This window comes from Electrophorus electricus, chromosome 16 (genome assembly GCF_041902795.1).
Source record: "Electrophorus electricus isolate QZ-2024a chromosome 16, ASM4190279v1, whole genome shotgun sequence".
NCBI lineage: Eukaryota > Metazoa > Chordata > Actinopteri > Gymnotiformes > Gymnotidae > Electrophorus > Electrophorus electricus.
In genome coordinates, this window is record NC_137512.1 from 26325001 (window position 1) to 26349731 (window position 24731).

General features: G+C 43.5%; 2 protein-coding genes and 1 long non-coding RNA gene across 10 annotated transcripts in view; 1 reads left to right on the plus strand and 2 right to left on the minus strand.

The window, feature by feature from the left end:
• LOC145651705 (uncharacterized) overlaps positions 1-238 on the plus strand; it is an 8289-nt gene extending 8051 nt beyond the window's left edge. Inside the window, exon 4 of the long non-coding RNA XR_014117618.1 lies at positions 1-238. This exon is cut by the window's left edge and continues 127 nt beyond it. This is a non-coding gene — a long non-coding RNA (uncharacterized LOC145651705).
• The window catches only part of spire2 (spire-type actin nucleation factor 2), an 18396-nt gene extending 13259 nt beyond the window's left edge, over positions 1-5137 (minus strand). For 2 of the 6 annotated variants that reach the window (XR_014117616.1, XM_081699068.1), the window contains exon 1: positions 3309-5136. Coding sequence is in view for 2 of the 6 variants with exons in the window: in XM_081699068.1 (XP_081555194.1) it covers positions 3309-3609 (301 nt within the window). In the remaining 4 variants the exon portion in view is untranslated. Of the gene's footprint in view, positions 1-2641; positions 2871-3308 lie in introns of those variants that run through there. The other 4 variants (XR_014117614.1, XR_014117613.1, XR_014117615.1 and 1 more) reach the window with 3 other exon arrangements.
• Positions 5138-8138: 3001 nt separating this feature from the next.
• Positions 8139-23100, minus strand: chst6 (carbohydrate sulfotransferase 6). 3 transcript variants are annotated; one of them, XM_081699069.1, is made up of 3 exons: positions 23031-23100; positions 17015-17138; positions 8139-13005 (listed from the first exon to the last, which is right to left on the minus strand). In XM_081699069.1, the coding sequence occupies exon 3, from the start codon at positions 12990-12992 to the stop codon at positions 11796-11798; it is 1197 nt and encodes a 398-aa protein (XP_081555195.1). In that variant the 5' UTR covers positions 12993-13005; positions 17015-17138; positions 23031-23100; the 3' UTR covers positions 8139-11795. The 3 variants fall into 3 exon arrangements, with proteins under 3 accessions (XP_081555195.1, XP_026887041.1, XP_026887039.1); XM_027031240.3 differs by lacking the exons at positions 17015-17138; positions 23031-23100 and adding an exon at positions 16230-16513; XM_027031238.3 differs by lacking the exons at positions 17015-17138; positions 23031-23100 and adding an exon at positions 16175-16513.
• Positions 23101-24731: the final 1631 nt, after the last annotated feature.

Genomic DNA, 24731 nt, shown 5'->3' on the forward strand with positions numbered 1-24731 from the left:
CTTATCATGTAATCAGGCAAACACTGAATTAAAGCAGCTCTTCCATTCTTGTTGTTTTAGGCCCTCAAATGTTTAATAGTGTGACGTCAGAGCAGAAGAGTGGAGACACATTTGACACACTGGACAAATTCTCCTTGTACTGGTTTCAAATTCTCCCAGCTGAAGCTGCACACACACTGCTCTAATGGTTCATGTTACTAGGAGGCTGGGAGGAGTCATCACACAGCAAACCCAGAGCACCCAGGGGAGTCGAACACAGACCATCAGCTAAACCTGAGCTCCCCCCCCCCCCCCCCTCTCTCTCTCTCTCCCCCTCTCTGTCTCTCCCTCACCCTCTCTCTCTCTCCCTCTCCCTCTCTCTCTCTCTCCCCCTCTCTGTCTCTCCCTCACCCTCTCTCTGTCTCCCTCTCCCTCCCGCTCTCTCTCTGTCTCCCTGAAACAGAAACAACAGAGACACACTCCACAAAACAGGGCTGTCTAGGGCTGTTCAGAGTCTCCCTGACGCTCAGTATGGTTTGTGAGGACACACAGGGGACAGTCTCACATAAAGCCAAAACACTGAGAAGAGTCACTGGACCTGTTTGACCGCTGCAAGGAACAAAATTAGTGCCAGAAATGATACTAAGAAGTTCACACTAACTAAAGACAACCCTGCCCCACACACATACCACACACTGTTCCTGACAACCTCCAGCCATAATAATACTGTTATAAAGAGCAGAGGAAACACTTATTTTCTCTTTACTTTCCCTAAAACAGGCTTCATTATCTCTTGCCATGGAAATGATGTACATGGTATCTGAACACACTAGAAAGCGAGACATGGGGGGCATCTCCTAGATGCACTAGCAGAACTCTGGACAGCTCAGTAGAGCAGCACCAAAGTCACAGGGTCAACTCCCACACACCAAGGTCATGGGATCAGAAAACACTATCATATGACACTATGACACTGTCATACCGATCAATACATGAGTCAGTCTGGATAATAACATCAACCAAATGCTCTGTGTGAGAGTAAAAATCCAGGAGACAGTGGCTAAGACAGACAGACACCAGGAGACAGGGGCGTGGCCAACGTAGCTAAGACAGACAGACACCAGGAGACAGGGGCGTGGCCAACATAGCTACAACAAGGACACCAGGAGACAGGGGCGTGGCCAACGTGGCTATGACAGACAGACACCAGGAGACAGGGGCGTGGCCAACATAGCTACAACAAGGACACCAGGAGACAGGGGCGTGGCCAACGTGGCTATGACAGACAGACACCAGGAGACAGGGGCGTGGCCAACGTAGCTACAACAAACAGATACCCGGAGACAGGGGCGTGGCCAACGTGGCTACGACAGACGGACACCAGGAGACAGGGGCGTGGCCAACATAGCTACAACAAGGACACCAGGAGACAGGGGTGTGGCCAACCTGGCTATGACAGACAGACACCAGGAGACAGGGGCGTGGCCAACGTGGCTATGACAGACAGACACCAGGAGACAGGGGCGTGGCCAACGTGGCTATGACAGGCAGACACCAGGAGACAGGGGCGTGGCCAACGTGGCTATAACAGACAGACACCAGGAGACAGGGGCGTGGCCAACGTGGCTATGACAGGCAGACACCAGGAGACAGGGGCGTGGCCAACGTGGCTATGACAGATAGGAAGTATTCTACACTCTTACAGACATAAAGAGTCATTCTTCCTTTTACTTCTACAGACCTGGAGAAACCAGAGATGCCATCAGTTATACAACTACTAGCGGGAAAGTGGACTGGGTGGAATTTCCTCACCTTGAACATGTTCACTCAGCAACTATTATTAAAACTAAATTAATGCGGTAAAAATACATTTACATCATGTCAAGTTGGAAAATGTGGAAGGTACTTGTTCTGATTGGTTAACAGTGTCAACAGAGAGAAGCATTTACTGATTGTTTAGCAGTGTAAACAGAGGAGCGTTTACTGATTTGTTAACAGTGTAAACAGAAGCGTTTACTGATTGGTTAACAGTGTAAACAGAAGTGTTTACTGATTGTTTAGTAGTGTAAACAGAGGAGCATTTACTATTGGTTAACAGTGTAAACAGAGGAGCGTTTACTGATTGGTTAACAGTGTAAACAGAAGCGTTTACTGATTGGTTAACAGTGTAAACAGAAGCGTATTACTGATTGGTTAACAGTGTAAACAGAGAGAAGCGTTTACTGATTGTTTAGCAGTGTAAACAGAGGAGCGTTTACTGATTGGTTAACAGTGTAAACAGAAGCGTTTACTGATTGGTTAACAGTGTAAACAGAGAGAAGCGTTTACTGATTGGTTAATAGTGTAAACAGAAGCGTTTACCGATTGGTTAACAGTGCCATATCGCGCCATACCTGCGCATGCGCTCTCTATCCTGGGATGTCAAACACTACATGCCTACAGCAGCTGCCAAACATCCATAAAAGTTTCTTGGACAAATAAATGCAAACTTGTTGGCAAATCTTCATTTCATACACAAAATATATCTTTTCTTTCCACTATATGATAAACCCTGATAATATTTCTACGAATATTTATGTATCTATATGGATGTTTGCCTCGGTCCTCGTGAGTTGATGTGTGTTTTGGTTGTAAAAGGTTTAAAAGCACTCAACACACTAACCCACGAGCCAACATCAGCAGAGCCCTCGGTCGATGATGGCGCGAGCCGCTTCCACACAGTCAGCAGCTGCGTTCCAACAGGAGCCTCCGCCTGCAGTCTGTCCGCGCGCTAACGGCGCTTCTGCAGCGCTGGGTGCGCGCAATTATTCCGCTACGCGCGTTTAGATTCGGCTTTAGCCAGTCTTTCTGTGTGCCTGCTCGTGGCCTTTAAACCGTCGGTGTGGCGCTGGATCGCAGTAATGACTCGCACTTCTCCTTACCGGTCTATAAACCTACGGACACGTGCCACCACGCCAAGGGTTAATAAGCACGCGCACATCCGCAGCCTGCGTTTGTTTTCTAAACAGGTCTCACCGGAGCTTCCGGGGTCTTCCTGGAAATGTTTTCACCTGGTGATATCGCTAGAACTCGCCTGCATGAATCTAAGATCCAAGGTGCTTTTGCATCTCATCGCGCCAAGGTCTCGCTGCCCGCTGGGCTGCATTAATAATAGATCGTCTAGCGGCCCGAGCCCAGTCCAGCACCAGGCTGGTTCTGCGCGGGGAATGTTTACCAACATTGCTGAAACACACAGCTATATAAGAGAGTGACCAAGTAGTACTGGGACGAGTGGAAACGCAAAGGAGTGCAGAGAGGAAGCTGGGGTCTGTTAATGGCCCATTTCTTACCGTTGCTGCTCTGAGGCTCGGCTCGCAGGGATACGGTCCCGTCTCTGTGGAGGAGAATGGAAGAAGGACTCTCCACGCGGTACACGAGCCCGGGTCGCGCGGGTGGCACTCTCAGCGCGCCGCAGCATTGGTAGCACACCGCCCAGGCCTGCTCCTCGTTGATCGGCTGCTCGTACGACTTCAGCACTTCTTCTAGAGACAGTTCCCGCGGGTCTCCAAGGTCTCGTGTCTCTCCCCGATCTGTGGAAGGAGACACGCGCGAGTCGCTGTCCCTGCCGCCTCTGTGTGCTGATCTAGCCATGGTCGTGCTGCCATTCTTTATGCCACGCACTCCATAGCTGTGTTCCGCTCGCGCCCCTTGCCTTTCTCCGAACAGACCGCGAGCTCCTCTGCCGCAGCAGCGAGTCTCCCACTCAGCGAGCACGAGGCTAGCTTTGATCCGCACACCGATCGCCGTGTCGTTTTAGGACAATGACGAGCAGAAAACACCCGACAAACTTGTTGAAAACCTTTCGCCTTCCATAGGATGCGCGTGGTGATGTAATGGGGAGAATATCTCGTGGGGGACAGCAGGTAGACGGGCTCAGCTCGCGTGACTTCGGAATCCTGACATCTCTGCGAGTGGCGCGCGAGCGCGTACGTTCCGCACTCTCGCGTTTCAGATCGATCAAGCAAACACGTGACCTCGACTTTTAAGCAAGCTAGAATTCAAGTAAACGGTTCAGTTCAAACGTTTCCTTCTTCCATGGAATAGGTCTACACACGACGCCGTTAAATCTGAAAGCCAAATTACTATTTCTTTTTCTTGGTAGTGTGTGGTTTATTTCAACTACAACAATAATAACAACAATAAGCGTTATATCTTTAGCACATTTCAAACATGAAAAATGCATGTCAGAGTTATAGTACAAAATAAAACAGACGAAGAAGAGAAGAAAGGCCATTAAAAACTTACACAATAATGCAAGAAATGTAAGCAATGACAATAAGGGGTATATTAATAATAGTTAAATGTGCAAGATAAATAAATAAAAACAAAAATACAATGACTACAATCAAAGTAATATACCAGTTAAAGGAAATAATCAAGTAAATAATGAAGGAAAATCATTAAATCATTAAAACACAAACAGAAGAAGCCTCACAGGAAGCATTCTATGGTCTGTAGTATCAAATGTAGCAGTTAAATCCACAGTTAGGGTCAGGTCAGGGTCAGGGTAAGGTCAGGATCAGGTTTAGTGTCAGGTCAGGGTTAAGGTTAGGGTCGGGTCAGGGTTAAGGTTAGGGTCGGGTCAGGTTTAGGGTTAAGGTTAGGGCAGGTCAGGGTTAAGGTTAGGGTCAGGTCTGGGTTAGGGTCAGGTCTGGGTTAGGGTCAGGGTCAGGGTTAAGGTTAGGGCAGGTCAGGTTTAGAGTTAAGGTTAACCCCAGTTAAGTCCAGAATATGTTCTGAAGCACCACCTGGATCAGCACCTATTCTCAAGTCCAAACTCTAACCCTAATCTCTAACCCCTAACCCTAACACTTTCATTAATTCTGCTTCAGTGCTGTGATTTGCTCTGAAGCCTCAATTAAATTTTTCTTGGATATTGTGTTCATTTAAGAAATCATTAGTGAGAAGACTGTGAGAAGAAAGTTTTTTCAATTATTTTACTTAAACATAGAACAATAGTGATTGGTCTGTAATTGCTGAAACACAGTTCATATTAGTAGGAATAAAGCACTTGCCTATGAATTTTTATCTGTTCAATAATCTTAAGATTGTTTTCACTTAAAGCTTGTGATTCATTTAAACTACTGATTAATATTTATGTAAAAAATAAAACATGATGAGCAGGTCCAGTAAGGGCTATTGAACCCCCCCCCCCCCCCGTGACTCCCCTCACTGACCCCTTAGTCAATTAGTCCATTCAAAATGTAGCCATAGACAGTGACTGATAGTGGTATTTACTGTTGAATAACCGAATATGACCGATAGTGGTATTTACTGTTGAATAACCGAATATGACCGATAGTGGTATTTACTGTTGAATAACCAAATATGACCGATAGTGGTATTTACTGTTGAATAACCAAATATGACCGATAGTGGTATTTACTGTTGAATAACCAAATATGACTGATAGTGGTATTTATTTTCTGACAAATAAATTTGGACTGTACATGTGATATTTATTCATGATAGAATGCTGTTTCCTGAAGAGTAGTGGCAGGGCAGGCACAGTGTACACACCACACAGTGTCAGTAATAAAGAATATTAACCACGCAGTGTCAGTAATATAGAATATTAACCACACACAGTGTCAGTAATATAGAATATTAACCACGCAGTGTCAGTAATATAGAATATTAACCACGCAGAGTGTCAGTAATATAGAATATTAACCACGCAGTGTCAGTAATATAGAATATTAACCACGCAGTGTCAGAAATATAGAATATTAACCATGCAGTGTCAGTAATATAGAATATTAAGCACACAGAGTGTCAGTAATATAGAATATTAACCACGCAGTGTCAGTAATATAGAATATTAACCACACAGTGTCAGTAATATAGAATATTAAGCACACAGAGTGTCAGTAATATAGAATATTAAGCACACACAATGTCAGTAATATAGAATATTAAGCACACACAGTGTCAGTAATATAGAATATTAAGCACACAGAGTGTCAGTAATATAGAATATTAACCACGCAGTGTCAGTAATATAGAATATTAACCACACACAGTGTCAGTAATATAGAATATTAACCACGCAGTGTCAGTAATATAGAATATTAACCACGCAGAGTGTCAGTAATATAGAATATTAACCACGCAGTGTCAGTAATATAGAATATTAACCACACACAGTGTCAGTAATATAGAATATTAACCACACAGAGTGTCAGTAATATAGAGTATCAGAGCATTAATCACGCAGGCCAACAATGCTTTTCTTTGTCTGTGTGATACTGGAGCCAAACAATTGCTGATTACAGCTCCCCCTCCCTGTCAAAGTAGGAATAGCAATTGATGTTTGTCCTGTGAAATTATTTTTTAAATAATGTAAAAATGCTGTAGAATGATAAATATGAATGATAAAAACAGAATGATAAAAACAATGCTATAGAATGATGATAATAATAATAATAATAATAATAATAATAATAATAATAATAATAATAAATGCTATTTATAAGGCTAGTCAGGGATACTTTACAGTACAAAGGAAAATGAAACCATGATAAGAGTTACAGGATGAGAACAACAGGGTAAACACAAGAGTCATAAAATAACAACACAGTGGGGAAATGAAAATAAAATCAGAGATAAAACATGGTAAGAGTTACAGTAATGAGTGACAGAACAAAAACACAACTATGCTAAAATAACAAAACAGTGAGACAATAAGAAGAGAATAAGATTTACTTATCAGGACAAGCAGTCTGAAAGAGAATGTTTTAAAAAGCTTGTTAAAACAGAGAAGAATGGACAGTGATGTGCAGTACAGAGAGGTAAGGGACGGAGTTCCACAGCTGTGAGCCTGCAGAGGTAAAAGATCTATCAACCATACATGAGTAGTTTGACAGGAGGAACAGAGAGCAGATGAACATCATCAGACTGGAGAGACTGTGAGGGATTGTGTCTGGATGACAGAGTAGAGAGCTAAGCAGGAACCAGACTGTGTAAAGATTTAAAAATCAGGAGTTAGATTTTATACTAAATGTAATAATGGACCAGGAGCCAATGTAGGTTTTTTAACTTGGGGGTTGTGTGTTCCTGTGATCTGGTGTGCATGACAATTCTTGCTGCTGAGTTCTGCACATATTGGAGCTTCTTGAGAAGACTAGCAGGCAGCCCAAACAGAACTGAGTTACAGTAATCCAGTCTGGATGCAATAAATGCATGAATTAGAGCTTCAGCTAGAGAATTAGGCATGAGTGATGCAGTCTGGTGATATTTTTAAGGTGGAAGAAGGCAGTTTTGGTGATGTTATTGACATGGGCCTCAGGAGAGAGTGTACTGTCCTTGCATAACTGAGGTTATGGACCTGTGTCATGGAGGACATGGTAAAACCCGGGAAACATAAGAGTGGATTAACCAATATTCTTGAGAGTGGAAGGAGATGCTGTGAGAATGACTTCAGATTTAGTACTATCGAGTTTGAGGAAGTTCAAACCTCCATCCAGTTTTAATGTCAACCAGACAGCTGATCTGTGTGTCACAGCACTTTGTGCAGATGTAAACTTGAGCATCTGCATAACAGTGACACTGAAGACCGTGCTGTCAGATAAAACCAATAAGTGCAAGCAGGTAGATTAAGAAGGAGGCCAAAAACTGAACCCTGGGGGGCACTGCGTGAAGTGTCCAGAAGTGTCTGACCCGAAGCTGCCAAGAGTGATGAATCGTTGCCTGTTGTTGTTATCATATCAGTAATATAGTGCGTTTTTTGAAAGATCAAACAACACTGTATTATTTAAGGTGTGAAGTGCTTTGTGGTTATTGTTCCTGAGTTCACTGTAGTCTGAGAACACTGTAGTCTGTCATTATTAGCCTGAACCACATCGTCTTTGTGTTTATATAACACAGGTTGTAGAAACAGATATTCAACAGGCGGAAACATGCAACTCTGAATTAGAGATAAGAAACTTGTTGGGCCAGCAGAGGGCGCTCGTGTACCAAACCGCTGACGAATCCTGTGACTGCAATGAGCAGAGGAAGTGTGTCAGAGCTTACCTCAGTAAACTAAGAACAAAAAAAAAAACATCTATAGCAGGTAATACTGTCTTATTTAGAGATGGATATGCAGATTAAAAAACAGACATTACTCATGTGGCAAAAGCTCAAGTGTCAAATAAAAATGTATTGTGAATCATTTGCATGACATACAATTTGTACCATTTATGAAAAATTCCCATATTGGAACAAAAGCAGATCCCATATAAGCACAACTGGCATACAGATGAAACACAGACAGATGCATAAAGACCTTCATAGTTCTGTAATATAACAAACAACACTCTCAGTAACAATAACAACTCTGCTCAGTGCTGAAATGCACTTATCACTGAGCACTCTTACTAACAGTGTCATTAGTGCTGAAATGCACTTATCACTGAGCACTCTTAGTAACAGTGTCATCAGTGCTGAAATTCACTTATCACTGAGCACTCTTAGTAACAGTGTCATCAGTGCTGAAATGCACTTATCACTGAGCACTCTTAGTAAGTGTCATCAGTGCTGAAATGCACTTATCACTGAGCACTCTTAGTAACAGTGTCATCAGTGCTGAAATGCACTTATCACTGAGCACTCTTAGTAACAGTGTCATCAGTGCTGAAATGCACTTATCACTGAGCACTCTTAGTAACAGTGTCATCAGTGCTGAAATGCACTTATCACTGAGCACTCTCAGGGTCGTCAGTGTTGTCAGAAGTATTCAGAGGGTCAGCAGAGGTGCACTGCTAGGTCTGAGTGTGTTAAGGCATTGTGTAACCACAATATGCAGATATAAACTGGTAAACATCAACATATACAAGTTATGGGGGGAAAAAACTTTGATTTTAAGTATAATTAACAAAGAAATTTAAAACGAACAAACAAACAAATAGTACCAACAGCTTTTGTCCATGTGAACAGTTTATAGAGGGTTATGGATAAATGTAAAGTACTTTAGGCAACTTTTATTGGCTTAAATGAAAACTGTGACCAAATAGCAGAATCAGTGGTGTTTCTCCTTTTAATGTAAGATTAGTGTTAGGGGTTAAGGGTTAGGGGTTAGGTGTTAGGGTTAGATAGAGTTATGGGTTAAGGTCTGGGATAAGGGGTTAGGGGTTAGGTGTTAGGGTTAGATAGAGTTATGGGTTAAGGTCTGGGATAAGGGGTTAGGGGTTAGGTGTTAGGGTTAGATAGAGTTATGGGTTAAGGTTTGGGATAAGGGGTTAGGGGTTAGGTGTTAGGGTTAGATAGAGTTATGGGTTAAGGTCTGGGATAAGGGGTTAGGTGTTAGGGGTTAGGTGTTAGGGTTAGATAGAGTTATGGGTTAAGGTCTGGGATAAGGGGTTAGGGGTTAGGGGTTAGGTGTTAGGGTTAGATAGAGTTATGGGTTAAGGTCTGGGATAAGGGGTTAGGGGTTAGGGTGGCACAAGACATTATTTGGACCTGGACAGTGCACAGAGTGACTTTTGTTTCTTCGTGTACCATTTGTGAACCACTCTGTTACATCATTATAACGCTGTAACACTACAGTGCTGTAACACTGTAACAGTGCCTTAATTCATACTTATAGATGCACTGTATTACAAAATAAATTAAGACATTAACAGTAATATAAAAATATCCCAATAACAGGGATATATCCCAATAAACAGGGAAATATCCCAATAACAGGGATATATACCAATAAACAGGAATATACCCCCAAAACAGGGATATATCCCAATAAACAGGGATATATTTGACATTTTACTACCAAAAAAATAATTTTCTTCAATTAGAGATGAACAAAATAAGAATGTATTACTAAATGATAAAAACCGATGCTAACAAATCTCACACACACACACACACACACACACACACACACACTCTCTCTCTCTCTCTCTCTCTCTCTCTCTCTCTCTCTCTCTCTCTCTCTCTCTCTCTAGTCTGTCAGAGAAGCACACTAGCACAGCTACAGCTGATCTAGTTTAAAACAGTGAGGCCAGCTTGATTAAATGTACCATGTAAATATGAATTACAATCCTGTACTGTAGCACTGCTGCCATCCTAAAGATATGAGGGAGAAATTATTAATATTGATACCATCACATGCACAGTGTCATATAAATCAGACACACAGATCAGTCTGACCTTCTGATTAGGAAGCCTGAACTGGTCACAAATAAAATAATTAAATGTATGTATGTTATATGATATTCTGCCACAGGAAGTGGTATTGTCAGGTGACTGAGCTGTCAGTAGAGTTACTGCACATTCTCACATGGCTTTCCAAACCGCCCTATAGTACAAATTCACATACAGGCATTTGGGCTGTTCTGTTTCAGACTGAGCAGAGTGGCCACTCCTTCCCAGAGAAGCCACTCCTTCCCAGAGAAGCCACACCCTCCCACAGTAGCCACACCCTCCAAGTAGCCACTCCCTCCCACAGTAGCCACTCCCTCCCAGAGTAGCCACACCCTCCCACAGTAGCCACACCCTCCCAGAGTAGCCACTCCCTCCCAGAGAAGCCACACCCTCCCAGAGTAGCCACTCCCTCCCACAGTAGCCACTCCCTCCCAGAGTAGCCACACCCTCTCAGAGCACTGCTGACAAACTCCTTCATTTAGTCACCTATGGAAGTGCCATTGTATAAACTCCTGAATGACTTCATAAAACTCTCTAAAGCATCTTTAAGCTTCAAAAGCTCATAAATCTCAGTTGAATTTCCTTTGTTTTCTTCATTATGTTACTCATTGTTTTCAATGACTGAATTCAGAAATTAGCTAAATCAGACTGAAGTATTTGTAAACATGACTGAGCTTTTTTTCTACTCCTAACCAGCATACGACACCAGCAGTGTGACCCCAGTGACCCCGTGATTCAGTGACATCATCAGAGCATCATTAACACGTAATGTACAGTATAATACTGTGAAACTAACCTATGTGAAAACACTAAAACTCAAGTGTTCATGCTTTTTAAAAATATAAGTTGTTTTTCTACTTCTCAGTCAGCATCAGTAAAAGCTGACTAACACAGTCTAACACAGTCTGTTAGGGTTAATATTCTTAAAAACCAAAGGGGATTCATCTTTTTGCATTATTTTATATTAAAGTTAAAAAACCTTTTCATGCCACTTTCAGAGAGTTTAACTTGACTATTGCAAATTTAAGATGGTTCAAGATTCATCTGAGAAAGTCCTAACAAAACATAGGGGTGGACGTAGGGGTGAACACAGGGGTGAACGCAAGGGTGAACGAAGGGGTGAACGCAGGGGTGAACGCAGGGCTGAACACAGGTGAACGTAAGGGTGAATGTATGGGAGAACGCAGGGGTGAATACAGGGGTGAACGTAGGGGAGAACGCGGGGTGAACGCAGGGGTGAACGCAGGTGAATGTAGGGGTGAACACAGGTGAATGTAGGGGTGAACGTGGGGTGAACGCAAGGGTGAACGTAGGGGTGAACGCAGAGGTGAACGCAGGGCTGAACACGGGTGAACGTAAGGGTGAATGTATGGGAGAACGCAGGGGTGAATACAGGGGTGAACGTAGGGGACAATGCAGGGGTGAACATGGGGGTGAACAGGGGAGAATGCAGGGGTGAAGGTGGGGGTGAACGTGGGGGTGAACGTAGGGGAGAAGGTGATAAAGGACTGTGCTGTCATGGGTCCCAAATAGTTTGAGATTATCAACCAAAGCTTTAGAATCTCGCCCTCAGTAAAGAGTTGCGTACTGGACAGTTCTTAAAAATTGGGCTCAAATCCAGTCTCATTTACAGATGCACCGGGGTATCCCCAAGTTCAGCTTTTGCTGGATTTGGAGCTTTTGGAGGGAATCCAGGAGAAGCGATAGTGCTCGCGACCCGTGTACAGGTCCAAGTCCAGCTGCCGCTGCTCCCTCTCACTCTGCACCGGACGGTAGCCCAGCAGCGTCATGGCTCCCTTGCAGACTTCCTGGATTTGTTTGACTTTTTGAAAGGGTAAGGTGGTCCTCCAGGCCAAGGACACATCCTCAGCATTGCGCGACGTGATTTTGAAGGCTTCTTTCTCTGTCCCTTTGCCCTTTCCGTGGGTAATGCGGTAAATCCATTCCTGTAGCGTCTCCATCATCTCCAGACCCACAAAGTCAAACATGGCTTCAATCTGGGCCAGGGGGTCATGTACCAGGTCCTCGTAGCGTACAAGTTTGTAGCGCCCTTGCAGAAAGTCGGGCGCCTTGAGCATGGCCGTCTCGTGGATGCGCATGTGACTGCGACACACTTCCTGCATGACACGCAGCTGGGCGTCGCTGGGCAGGACGCCATCCTTCTCCAGCACCAACGCGCTGTCCTGCGCCAGGGCCTTTGCGGCCTGCTCCCGAGACCGCAGCACCGCCCGCGGGTCCCGCACCAGGTGGATGATGCGCAGGTCCAGCGTGGGGTCCCGCAGCAGTGGGTACAGGGACTCCAGCTCGAAGAAGCGCACCTCCTTCAGCACAACGTGACTGTAGGTGCGGCAGGCCTGCTGTGCCCCCTGCAGGCCTACTCTGTCACAGTTCAGCTTGCAGTCGGGCTCGTAGCTGAAGCCGTCACGGGGCGTGAGTGTGCACGCGGGCGGCGAGCAGAGAGCACGGCTGTGGCTCCACATGAACACCTGCGAGACGTTGTGCCGGGGGGGCAGGTAGGCGTCCATGACGGACAGATCGCACTGGAAGACGCTGCGCACCAGGTCGCGGACGGCCATGCGCAGGCCGCGAGCGCCCGGACGCTTCAGCGCCGTCCATACGTGCCAGGCCGGCTCCATCAGGTAGAACACAGACGGGTGCTGGCTGAACACCTGCCCCAGGAACGAGGAGCCCGATCGCCATGACGACAGCAAGAGCACATGCACCTTACCCTGTGTTGGAGAGACGTCCTGGGGGACGAGCGGGCCGTGCCATCCCAGAAACAACACTACGGCAACAATCTGCAGTAGCAACAAGGTAACCACGGCGGGCATGGGCACCCGGCAATGCAGCATACTTCAGCTCTTCCTGCTCAACACACACACACACACACACACACACACACACACACACACACACACACACACAGGATCATGCTAAGAAGACACATTTACTAGAGTTACAGTCTGAATATCAGAACTTTGTGCAGTAATGACAGTTGTAGTTATCACACAATGTGTGTCTAAACACGGTCCTGACATAGCACATGACATTCTAAACACAATCTACATGCAGCAGCATAACGTTTAGATGAAAACACATGTTAGAGAAACATTGACAACATAGCTCATGCGTGACAGTGAGACACTACACATGACCAGCAGAGGGCACTAGATGGACTTTCTGGAAAACAGGACAATGTCAGAAAAACCCCGAAACATCCGGAACAAATAATATATAATAAAGAAATACCTGCCACAAGCTTTCATTTTTTTGTGAGAGTTGGATACTACCTTGTCTTACAACAAGCAACATTTATTAATATTGATTTTCTAAGTTGGTGCTCATGCTTAATTTCCTTAAGAATGATTGTGAAAGCCAGGCCATACACCCACTCCACACTGGTGCATTCATATAATGGGCTGGGAAAACATTCTCAGAAGCTGAAATATCCGCTTCTATGTGATGTTAGTCATTTTATGTTATACTGAAGTAATACACAGAGAAGATGACATTATTAAAATGATACCATTACTCATGCTGAGCACTGGGGTAACCTTGAGGAAGAGGGAAGTCATAGCCGACACCCTCAGTGAAGCGTCCTCACCAGAACTCCAGCTCAGCAGTAAAATCAAAGGTTTTTAAAAACCCGATAAAGGTCACACACAGAACCAAAACGTTTCTCAAAGGACCCAAACCAGCCAGATGAGGGACCTCCTGAAACATTCTAACTATGACCTTGATGTTCTTCCAGGAACTTTGTTATTATTGTTTTATTATTATTGCTTTTATTATGCTCTAGTACTGAACTTAATTTGCATTTATCTGACTTGAGAACAAACACACACATGCACACACGCAGGCACACACACACTTTATGTTCACTGAACCAAAACTGCTTATATGATAAACATGAACCAAATAAGAACCATGTTAAATGTTGACAGAAGGTGTGGAATGACATGTAAACACTGTGACGGTGATGACATGTTTATAGGGAACACTAGACAAGACATTAGTTGCACTGATAGCGAGTTGCAAGCAGTCAGTAACTGCTATGATGAAGGAAGTGTGTCAGAAACAAAAAAATGTTGCTCTGCTACTGGGAAATGTCATGTCATAATGTCATAAATTTCAGTCCAGGATTTCTGTTCTGATTGCTACTGTATGTTCTGACTGGTCCTGTATGTTCTGATATGTTTGATGTACCATTAAGCTTCACCCCTGCAGAACAAAGACCACGTCACTGTTAATGACGACTTAAGGTAGTGAAACATCAGCATGGATGTAGAAATATAAGAGTAGTGTGAATGTAGAAATATAAGAGTAGCATTAATATAGAAATATAACAGCAGTCTGAATGTAGAAATATAACAGCAGTGTGAATGTAGAAATATAACAGCAGTGTGGATGTAGAAATATAACAGCAGTGTGAATGTAGAAATATAAACTGAGTACATGTTGGTTGGGAATCATAAGACTGTTGTTGTGACCAATATTTCCACACAGCACATCTCCACCCACGGGTGGGTGAGGGACTGCCTCATACAAACTGTATGTTCTGATATGTTTGATGTACCATTAAGCTTCACCCCTGCAGAACAAAGACCACGTCACTGTTAATGACGACTTAAGGTAGTGAAACATCAGCATGGATGTAGAAATATAAGAGTAGTGTGAATGTAGAAATATAAGAGTAGTGTGGATGAAGAAATATAACAGCAATGTGGATGTAGAAATATAAACTGAGTACATGTTGGTTGGGAATCATAAGACTGTTGTTGTGACCAATATTTCCACCCACGGGTGGGTGAGGGACTGCCCCACACCTCCACCTCCAGGCTTATGTACATGAGTTCAAATTGGTCACCATTATAGATTCTAAACATTAAACTAAAGAAACTTGTCCACCAACACAGATCTCATCTCCTCTTGGGCAAGATCTCCAGAACCCTTATCCGTGAGAGCGCTAAGGTCATACACCCTGCCCTCGAGGACATCCTTAAGTTGTGCTTTCTCAGTAATGAATTTTGTCATGGTCAGTCATGGTCCAACTGACCGCGCGAGAGAGACCCAACTCGAGCAGTGTCAGGCTCGAGCAGTGGACACAGGCGAGGAATGCAGCGCGTGAAGCCGATGTACGTTCCCTTCTCGAGCTGACTCATCTACCCTCCACGTTCGCGCGAAATAAATAAATATATCAATAATATTATTATAATATAACTACTAATAATATTAAATCTTTTATCACAAAAAAAGTAATCAGTTATTTAGCCAATGAACTTTGAAGGTAAAGTTTTGTTCTCGAAACGCCTTGCTCGCGTGACAGAAAACTTAGGGTCGAGTTTTCACGAACTCGCCCGAACCTTTTCCTGGATGTTTTTTGAAAATACAGATGCAAAAGTCTCAGTTTGAAATTCATGTAGGCTAAAGTATATAAAGCGCTGAAAAAGAAGCAGTCGGGCAAGCCAGTGCTTCGTGGAGCTGGTCCCTCATCCTTGTGTCTTTACTAAACAAACCACACAAATGATTTTCACAACACATCCTCCCAAGCACGCTGTTTTCTCCTCTAACACACTGTTGCAGCCCCTTAATACACAAACACACCGCGCCTCGCGGATTGTTACTCTGACAGCAAACACTGGTCTTCTCAGTAAAGGTGAGCTCAGACTCCCACTGGAGCGAGGCCCGGAGGCACGAGAGGGGGAGCGAGCGCTCGCGAACCCTGCTGAGTAAGTGACACTGCAGTGTTAAATGACAGCCGGACAGTGATCCTTGTGTTCACCTCAACTTCACTGTAGTTCGGATGTTCATTCAACACTGAGGATCGGAAACGACATGCAGCATTACTTAAACAAAATGTCTTTAGATGTTGGTCACGTTCAAAGTGGAGACTTTCCTTGAGCCGACAGAAAGGCACAGGCTACACGTGTTACACCACATATTACGTTACCTCACATTACATTTAAATTACATTAAATTGCATTACTTTACATTATACTACACTCAAGTAAAACACTTAAACACGAGCTCCTACCAGCTGAAAGCTGATCGTACAAGCAGGACGTCGTTGGTTTATGTGTGAATCTCACCAGCTACTGCAGGAACACACCAAACTCAGTCCAGAAGCTCCTTGGAGACCAAACGCTCGCTACAATAATGTCACTGCGCCGCGAGGCTGGGCTCACGCGCCACACAATCCAACCACCAAGTCAGACAGAAGTCAAAGCGACTGGGGTGGGAACTTTAGAGACCCGTTAACGGGAATGTCATGCTAGGCGCGTTACACAGTGCTGAAGTTTCATGATAAGCACTCCTGGACCCCGGCGCTCGGGAAAATGCACGCAAATCTGAGCAAATGTGAGCGAGGAGGCGCCTCTTCACCTCTTGTGTACAAAGAGGCTCTGAGACGTGGACATAAAAGCTCGAGCGCCAGCGCGGGGGGGCGGACGGATAGGCGCGTGTGAAGGAGGGGGATGTGCCCGTGCAGCTAAGGTTCTTTACATGTTCGACACACCTACGAATAGAACAGTGAAAGTAGAACACTAATGGAATTACACTCTAGGGTTAGGGTTATCCCTGACAATATGGAACATTTCTAACATATTACTAATATTACTAACATATCTAAAATATTACTAGTGTAGGTCAAATATGTCAAATATTACTAGGCAAAATAATTTGAACTTTTTTGCCTCTCAAACTAAAATAGGTGGAGATTACAGGACCTTTTATGCTGAATTCGTTTTTCTGTCACGTATGGTTTTTAATTGTGTACATTTTACATGAATCATATCTTACTAATTCATAAATAAGGCTGTTATTACATTAAAAAAGCTATTACATTTATAAGTCCATATGTACTTATAAAATGTACCATAGTTGGTGTATAATTTTGGCCTGTATCTGTCCTCAGGAACGTCTCTCTTCAGTGTCCGGCATTAGTCTGCCATCACAGAGCAGATCCACTTTCCTTGGTGTTGCTTTTCATCATGAGTGTACTGGAACAGGAAACCACAGGTGATAGAGAAATTCTGGAAACATATTCGGAATCAGCAGGTAAACATACACAATAAACAAGAAGCAAAATCAGTGTTGACTAGTGTTTAGCGCTAATGAATGCTAAAGGTTTTAGACAGTAACTATTCACTACTTAATGACGAAGTCGGTTAGTATTGTCTTCCAATATCTAGTACCTTTTTAATTTATTAAATGCTCAATTTTGGACACATTTGCACACCTAAAGCCCATAATTTAAAACAATCAGAATAAGTAAGTGTAACAGGAAACTGTTACATGTGCATCCTGTAGATGGAAACACACACTTCCTGCATGTCCTGTGATTGTTTACAGTTGAGTAGCAGGCAGCCCCAGCTCAGGAGAAAGAGCCCTGGGCCTGGGAACACTGGGACTGGTGGGAGGAGGAAATGCTGGGATTGGTAGGAGGAGGGAACGCTGGGATTGGTAGAAGGAGGGAATGCTGGGATTGGTAGGAGGAAGGAATGTTGCCCCACTACATGAGGTCATGGCTGGAAGAAGCAAACTGTAGAGTTATTTGTTAAGGTTAGCATATAACAGAGACACTGAGGGAAAAAGAGAGAGAGAGAGAGAGAGAGAGAGAGAGAGAGAGAGAGAGAGAGAGAGAGAGAAAGAAAGAGTGTTGGAGCACTGAGTGTGTTTTTGTTCAACACTGATTAGAGTGTGTGTGCAGTCATGCAGACTCCGGTGTCCTGACTTTTCATTCCCTGAGACTAATTGACAGTTCTGTCTTTTTTTAAAACTTGGCAATCAGTCTTCCTGAATAAGGCTGAATGAGCAGATCACATATATTAAGAATTCAATGACCAGTTCGATGAACAGTTTCTTACAACTAAATGAAAGTAAACCAGGCGTTAGTGTGTTTGATCTTCCATTTAAAAGCCTTGGGAAGATCTGGGCTCTCAAGCCCTTACTGAACAACACAGCTTCAAGATCTAGCTGTGTTGGGGAGTTTGGACACTCATCTGAAATTTCATAAAATAATTAATTCAGTGATTAAGAATGGCTTTTTCGAGCTTACAAATATCTTGAGACAAACCTTTGTTTGATCCACCTGATCTGGAAAATGTTATTTGTAATTTTGTTACATCCTGATCGGGTTACTGCAATGCACTGTGTTATGGGATTAAGGAAACAGCTCTTCCTCAACTACAGCTGATCCAAAATGCTACTTTCTTATTATCTGGAAGAGTTGTACAAAGAAAACCACTCCAGTACATTAATCTGGATCCCAGTTCAACCATGTTTGTCTTTGTTTGTTTATAAAGCACTTTGGGTTTAAATGTGTTAAAATAAAATCCACTTACTCACAAGGTTGTTTCACAGTGACATCAAGGGGAAAAAAGTCTAAAAGTGAAAGCACAACAGTGTTGTGAAAAAGTAAATCTTCAACTAAGTCTTTAACTAAGTCTTCAACTGAGATGTGAAAAGGTAAGACCTTAACTGAGATGTGAAAAGGTGAGTCTTTAACTGAGATGTGATAAGGTAAGTCTTTAACTAAGTTTTTAACTAAGTCTTTAATTAAGTCTTTAACTGAGATGTGAAATGGTGAGTCTTTAACTGAGATGTGAAAAGGTAAGTCTTTAGCTAAGTCGCAGAAGAACACTGCCACAGAAACCGGGGAAGGACAATCCACAGTTTCAGTGCCACAGCATTAAATACTCTGCTGTCCATAGAGGAAAAAAATTGTAGGGGGGCCATCAGATTACCTCATAGGAGCAGATTACTGCCTGATAATCTAAGAGTGCAAGAAATGTTTATAAAGATGAAGGATTTCAGAAAGATAAGCAGGAGAAAGATGATGCAGAGCTTTGAATGTGAGAAAGAGGATTTGATATTTTGATATTTGATGAGACAGGAAACCAGTGAAACTGATAAATGGGGAATATGAGCATATCTGTGTGCATGTCAGTACTCTAACTGCAGAGTTATGAATATACTGAAGTCTGTTCAGATATTTAGCAGGAAGATCTATAAAAGGGAATTACAATAATCAATACAAGAACTGAGAAAGGCATGGATTAGAACTTCAGCTTCATTAATATTCATAAAAGGGTGAGGACGGTCAATATTACAGAAGTGAAGGAAAGCAGACTTAGTGAGAGATGACATGAGACTGGAGACAATGTGTAGGATCAGAAAGAATGCCAAAGTTCTAACAACGTCATGTCCATTGTGGCAGCGGTAGTGTCTCCTGCATAGGTTAGTTGGGATTAACCTTTCTAGAGTTGGGGTTTGGGTTGGGTTTACCCCTTCTAGGGCTAGGGTTTGGGTTGTGATTAACCCTTTTAGGGTTTGGGGTTGGGGTGGGATTAACTCTTCTAGGGCTGGGGTTTGGGTTGGGATTAACTGTTCTAGAGTTATGGTTTGGGTTGGGATTAACCCTTCTAGGGTTGTGGTTGGATTAATCTTTCTAGGGTTGTGGTTGGGATTGGGATTAACTCTTCTAGGGTTGGGGTTGGGGTGGGATTAACCCTTCTAGGGTTTGGGTTGGGATTAACCTTTCTAGGGTTAGAGTTGGGGTGGGATTAACCTTTCTAGGGTTGGGGTGGGATTAACCCTTCTAGGGTTGGGATTGATATTGAGATGAACTCTTCTAGGGTAGGGGTTGGGATTAACCCTTCCAGGTTTATGGTTGGGGTGGGATTAACCCTTCTAGAGTTGGGGTTGGGGTTGAGATTAACTCTTCTAGGGTTGGGGTTGGAGTGGGATTAACTCTTCTAGGCTTTGGGTTGGGATTAACCTTTCTAGGGTTAGAGTTGGGGTGGGAGTAACCTTTCTAGGGTAGGGGTTGGGACTAACCCTTCTAGGGTTGGGGTTTGGGTTGGGATTAACCCTTCTAGGGTTAGGGTTGGGGTGGGATTAACCTTTCTAGGGTTGGGGTTGGTGTTGAGATGAACTCTTCTAGGATAGGGGTTGGGATTAACTCTTCTAAATTTATGATTGGGGTAGCATTAACCCTTCTTGGGTTGGGGTTGGGGTGCTATTAACCCTTCTAGGGCTAGGGTTGGGGTGGGATTAACCCTTCTAGGGTTGGGGTTGGGGTGGCATTAACCCTTGTAGGGTTAGGGTTGGGGTGGATTAACCTTTCTAGGGTTAGGGTGGGATTAACCCTTCTAGGGTTGGGGGTGATGTTGAGATGAACTCTTCTAGGGTAGGGGTTGGGATTAAGCCTTCTAGGTTTATGGTTGGGGTGGGATTAACCCTTCTAGGGTTGGGGTTGGGGTGGCATTAACCCTTCTAGGGTTGGGGTTGGAGTGGGATTAACCCTTCTAGGGTTAGGGTTGGGGTGGGATTAACCTTTCTAGGATTGGGGTTGGGGTGGAATTAACCATTCTAGGGTTGGGATTTGGGTTGGGATTAACCCTTCTAGGGTTAGGGTTGGGGTGGGATTAACCTTTCTAGGATTGGGGTTGGGGTGGGATTAACTCTTCTAGAGTTGGGGTTGGGGTTGAGATGAACTCTTCTAGGGTTGGGGTTGGGATGAACCCTTCTAGGCTTGGGGTTGGGGTGGGATTAACCTTTCCAGGGTTGAGGTTTGGGTTGGGATTAACCCTTCTAGGGTTGGGGTTGGGGTGGGATTAACCCTTCAAGGGTTGGGGTTTGGGTTGGGATTAACCCTTCTAGGGTTGGGGCTTGGGTTGGGATTAACCCTTCTAGGTTTAGGGTTGGGGTGGGATTAACCTTTCTAGGGTTGGGGTGGGATTAACCCTTCTAGGGTTGGGGTTGGTGTTGAGATGAACTCTTCTAGGCTAGGGGTTGGGCTTAACTCTTCTAAATTTATGATTGGGGTGGCATTGACCCTTCTTGGGTTGGGGTTGGGGTGCCATTAACCCTTCTAGGGTTAGGGTTGGGGTGGGATTAACCCTTCTAGGGTTGGGGTTGGGGTGGCATTAACCCTTCTAGGGTTAGGGTTGGGGTGGATGAACCTTTCTAGGGTTGGGGTGGGATTAACCCTTCTAGGTTTATGGTTGGGGTGGGATTAACCCTTCTAGAGTTGGGGTTGGGGTTGAGATTAACTCTTCTAGGGTTGAGATTGGGCTGAACCCTTCTAGGGTTGGGATGAACCCTTCTAGGTTTGGGGTTTGGGTTGGGATTAACCCTTCTAGGGTTAGAGTTGGGGTGGGATTAACCTTTCTAGGGTTGGGGTTGGTGTTGAGATGAACTCTTCTAGGCTAGGGGTTGGGATTAACCCTTCTAGGGTTGGGGTTTGGGTTGGGTTTAACCCTTCTAGAGTTAGGGTTGGGGTTGAGATGAACACTTCTAGGGTAGGGTGTTATAATAATAACAATAACAATGTTATTATTTGTTGTGGAAATGTACTTTGCTTCGCTTTACTTTGCTTTGTGTTTCTATAGTCACAGCATAACAGTCCGTAGATACGTGAGAGCCAAGCACATCAGCGGCTCACATGCTGTTCTAACCGTAGCGATAGAAGACAGCACCTGCGCTCAGGCTCACCAAAACACAAAGTTCAGATACGTTGTAGGAGCTGTTTTTTCTCTATTCTTTCTTTTCTTCTCTGTGTATAAGGGGAGGGGGACTTGTACTGTGAGTCAGTTCTTTTTCTCTGTTATACAGGCGACAGAACTCAATAAACCTTTTACTACTCAATGCATAAGGCTGTCTGTGTTTGATGTGCTCTCATTTTTCCATCACATTACTTAACATGGAATATTACATTATAATTATTTATAATTATAAAATACAAATTATTAAATATAAAATAGTTATTAATTATTTATTAATCCTGCCCCTACACCCTCCACCGTTCCTCCACCCTCCTGCCCCTACACCCTCCAACGTTCCTCCACCCTCCTGCCCCTACACCCTCCAACGTTCCTCCACCCTCCCTCCCTTCCTGGTCTGCCACGATCGCACTCTCATGGTCACGTTTTTCACAGCTGGAAGCACATACACATATTTCCTGTTACTCTGGGGTTCTCTTCCACTCAGGGTGAGACGGACTTAAGTTCAACAGTTATTAATATATTATATTATTATTATATTATATTATTAACACATTAATTTACACACTTAACTCATTAATTAACACATTTAACACATTGACTCTTAAGAGGTGAAAGTGGAAAGTGAAGATCAGAGACCGAGAGATTGCCATGACACTAAAGGATCTGCCTCCTGCAGACACCAGTCTAAACTTTGGGATGGAGAAGAGACCTGCAGTAGAGGACTGAAGTGTACAGGTGGTGCAGTGAGGGTGTAGGAGTTGAGCTAGATAGGGAGGTGCAAGACCATGCAGAAATTTGTATCTAAGGAGGAGGATTTTGAACCGAATGCGTTCAGGGGCGGGAGCCAGTGTAACTGGTGTAGACTAGGGGTGATGTGGACTGGTTTCCTTATCTGAAGGAGGATTCTTGTGGCTGAGTTTTGGACATATTGACGTGAGCGGATGGTTTTGTTAGGGATACCACTGAGGAGAGTTACAGTAATCAAGATAGGAGGTGATAAAGGCGTGAACCAAGGTCTCAGTGTCATGTGTGGAGAGCATGAGCCTAAGACTAGCAATATTACAGAGGTGAAAAAAGGCTTTTTTTGACCAGAGACTTGACGTGGGATTCAAAAGAGACAGAGGAGTCAAAGAGTAAGCCAAGGTTTCTAACTGAGGAACTGATCAAGATACCATCCAGATTTAATTTAAAATTGAAAAAATTTGAGATTTTGGACTTTGGGCCAATACATATGAATTCTGTTTTGTCAGACGTGAGTTTTAAGAAGTTTATGCTCATCCACTGCTTGAGATATTGGATAAAACAGGTGGGAGGGTGGTGTTAGCCTTGGTGTTAATATAAATCTGAGTTTCATCCGCATAACAGTGGAAATGAAGACCATACCTGCGGAAAATCCGATCAAAGGGCAGCATATAGATAATGAACAGGAGAGGGCCAAGGACAGATCCCTCGGGAACACCTTGAGTGACGGTATCAGCGTGCGATTTGTGTTTACCTAAAACAAAAAAAATGTGTTCTATTTGAAATATAGGACGTGAAACAGTCCAGAACCGTATTAGTAATTCAAATGCAGCACATAAATCTAGAAGAAGGAGAATACTCAGGTCATAAAACAAAATTACAGAACGGACCCAAAACACAGAAGACAGGGAAACCATGGAACAGGGTGGCTGGGAGGGACCAACCGTGACCCAAATATATGCGTATTAAGAAAGGCTGCAGTTGAGACGCCACAACTTATTCTAACACCTTGGCTAGAAATCAGAGACTGGAGATGGGTCTGTAATTACCAAGACCTACAGTGTTTAGTCTAGGTCTGTATAGACTCAGGACTGTGGAGTCTGCACTCACAGCACAGTCACTGGAATGCGGGGAAGGTGAGGCTGTTTGCAAAGATCCCTGTCAACACACACACATATTTATCCTATACATAAGAAAACCGAAATAAAACACAAATGTAAACAACACAAACTGAGTCCTAAACAGGACTCAAAATATGTTAGAATATCTACTAACAACTTACATGAGGTCAAACACCAACAACGACTTAAATATACACTTTAATGTTGACTAACAAGGGACAGATGTAACACACAACAGACTAACAAGACAGAGCAGGACGGACACACACACACACACACACAGACAGACACACATGCACATACACATGCACACACATACACACACACACACACACACACACACACACACACACAAACACACAAACCAGCAGTGCTCTGAAAAAAACTTTTAATAACAATAAGGGTTCAATAACAATAAGAAAATGTGGTTCAGACTTGGTCCGGCTATGCCCACACCCACACATAAACACCCCCAGACCAGCAGCACCAATTATAGCTACAAGCATCTGGAAAAAAACAATGTTTACTTAAACAGAATGTGACATATAAATACAATAATAACCAATGGCTATGATCAAAAACATGGCATTTGTTCCTATTTATAATACCTGACACAAAAATGCCATAGAAACATATTCATCAAAAACTAGTAAAATACAATGCAAAACTATACACATATTAAAACTGATCATAAGAGGAACATTCTAATCAAATCATTACTAACACTACCTCAAAAATATTCACATACTCTCTCACACAGAAACACAGACACACACACACACACACACACACACACACACACACACACACACACACACACACACACACACACACACCAGCACACGGACATGGGGGGAGTCGAGGAAGAGGGCTGTGAGTCTTTGCTGAGTGAAGATTTGACCATCCAGATTTCTGTCTTGACAGTTTTGTTGAACGACAGGTTTGACTCTCTATCCCTCTCTCATCTCCTCCTGTCTCTCTCTCTATCTCCCTCTCATCTCCTACTGTCTCTCTCTCTATCTCCCTCTCTCGTCTCCTCCTGTCTCTCTATTTAAATCACAGCATTTTAAATCACTGAGTTTTAAATCAGTTTTAAATCACAGAGTTTTGTCACTGAGTTTTAAATAATAGTTTAAGTCACTAAGTTTTAAATCATAGTTTTAAATCACAGTTTTAAATCAGTTTTAAATCACCGAATTTTAAATCACAGAGTTCTAAATCA

What these genes read in the sequence shown, in the direction of transcription:
- chst6 (XM_081699069.1), bottom strand. Translation starts at nt 12,992, where the DNA reads ATGCTGCATTGCCGGGTGCCCATGCCCGCCGTGGTTACCTTGTTGCTA.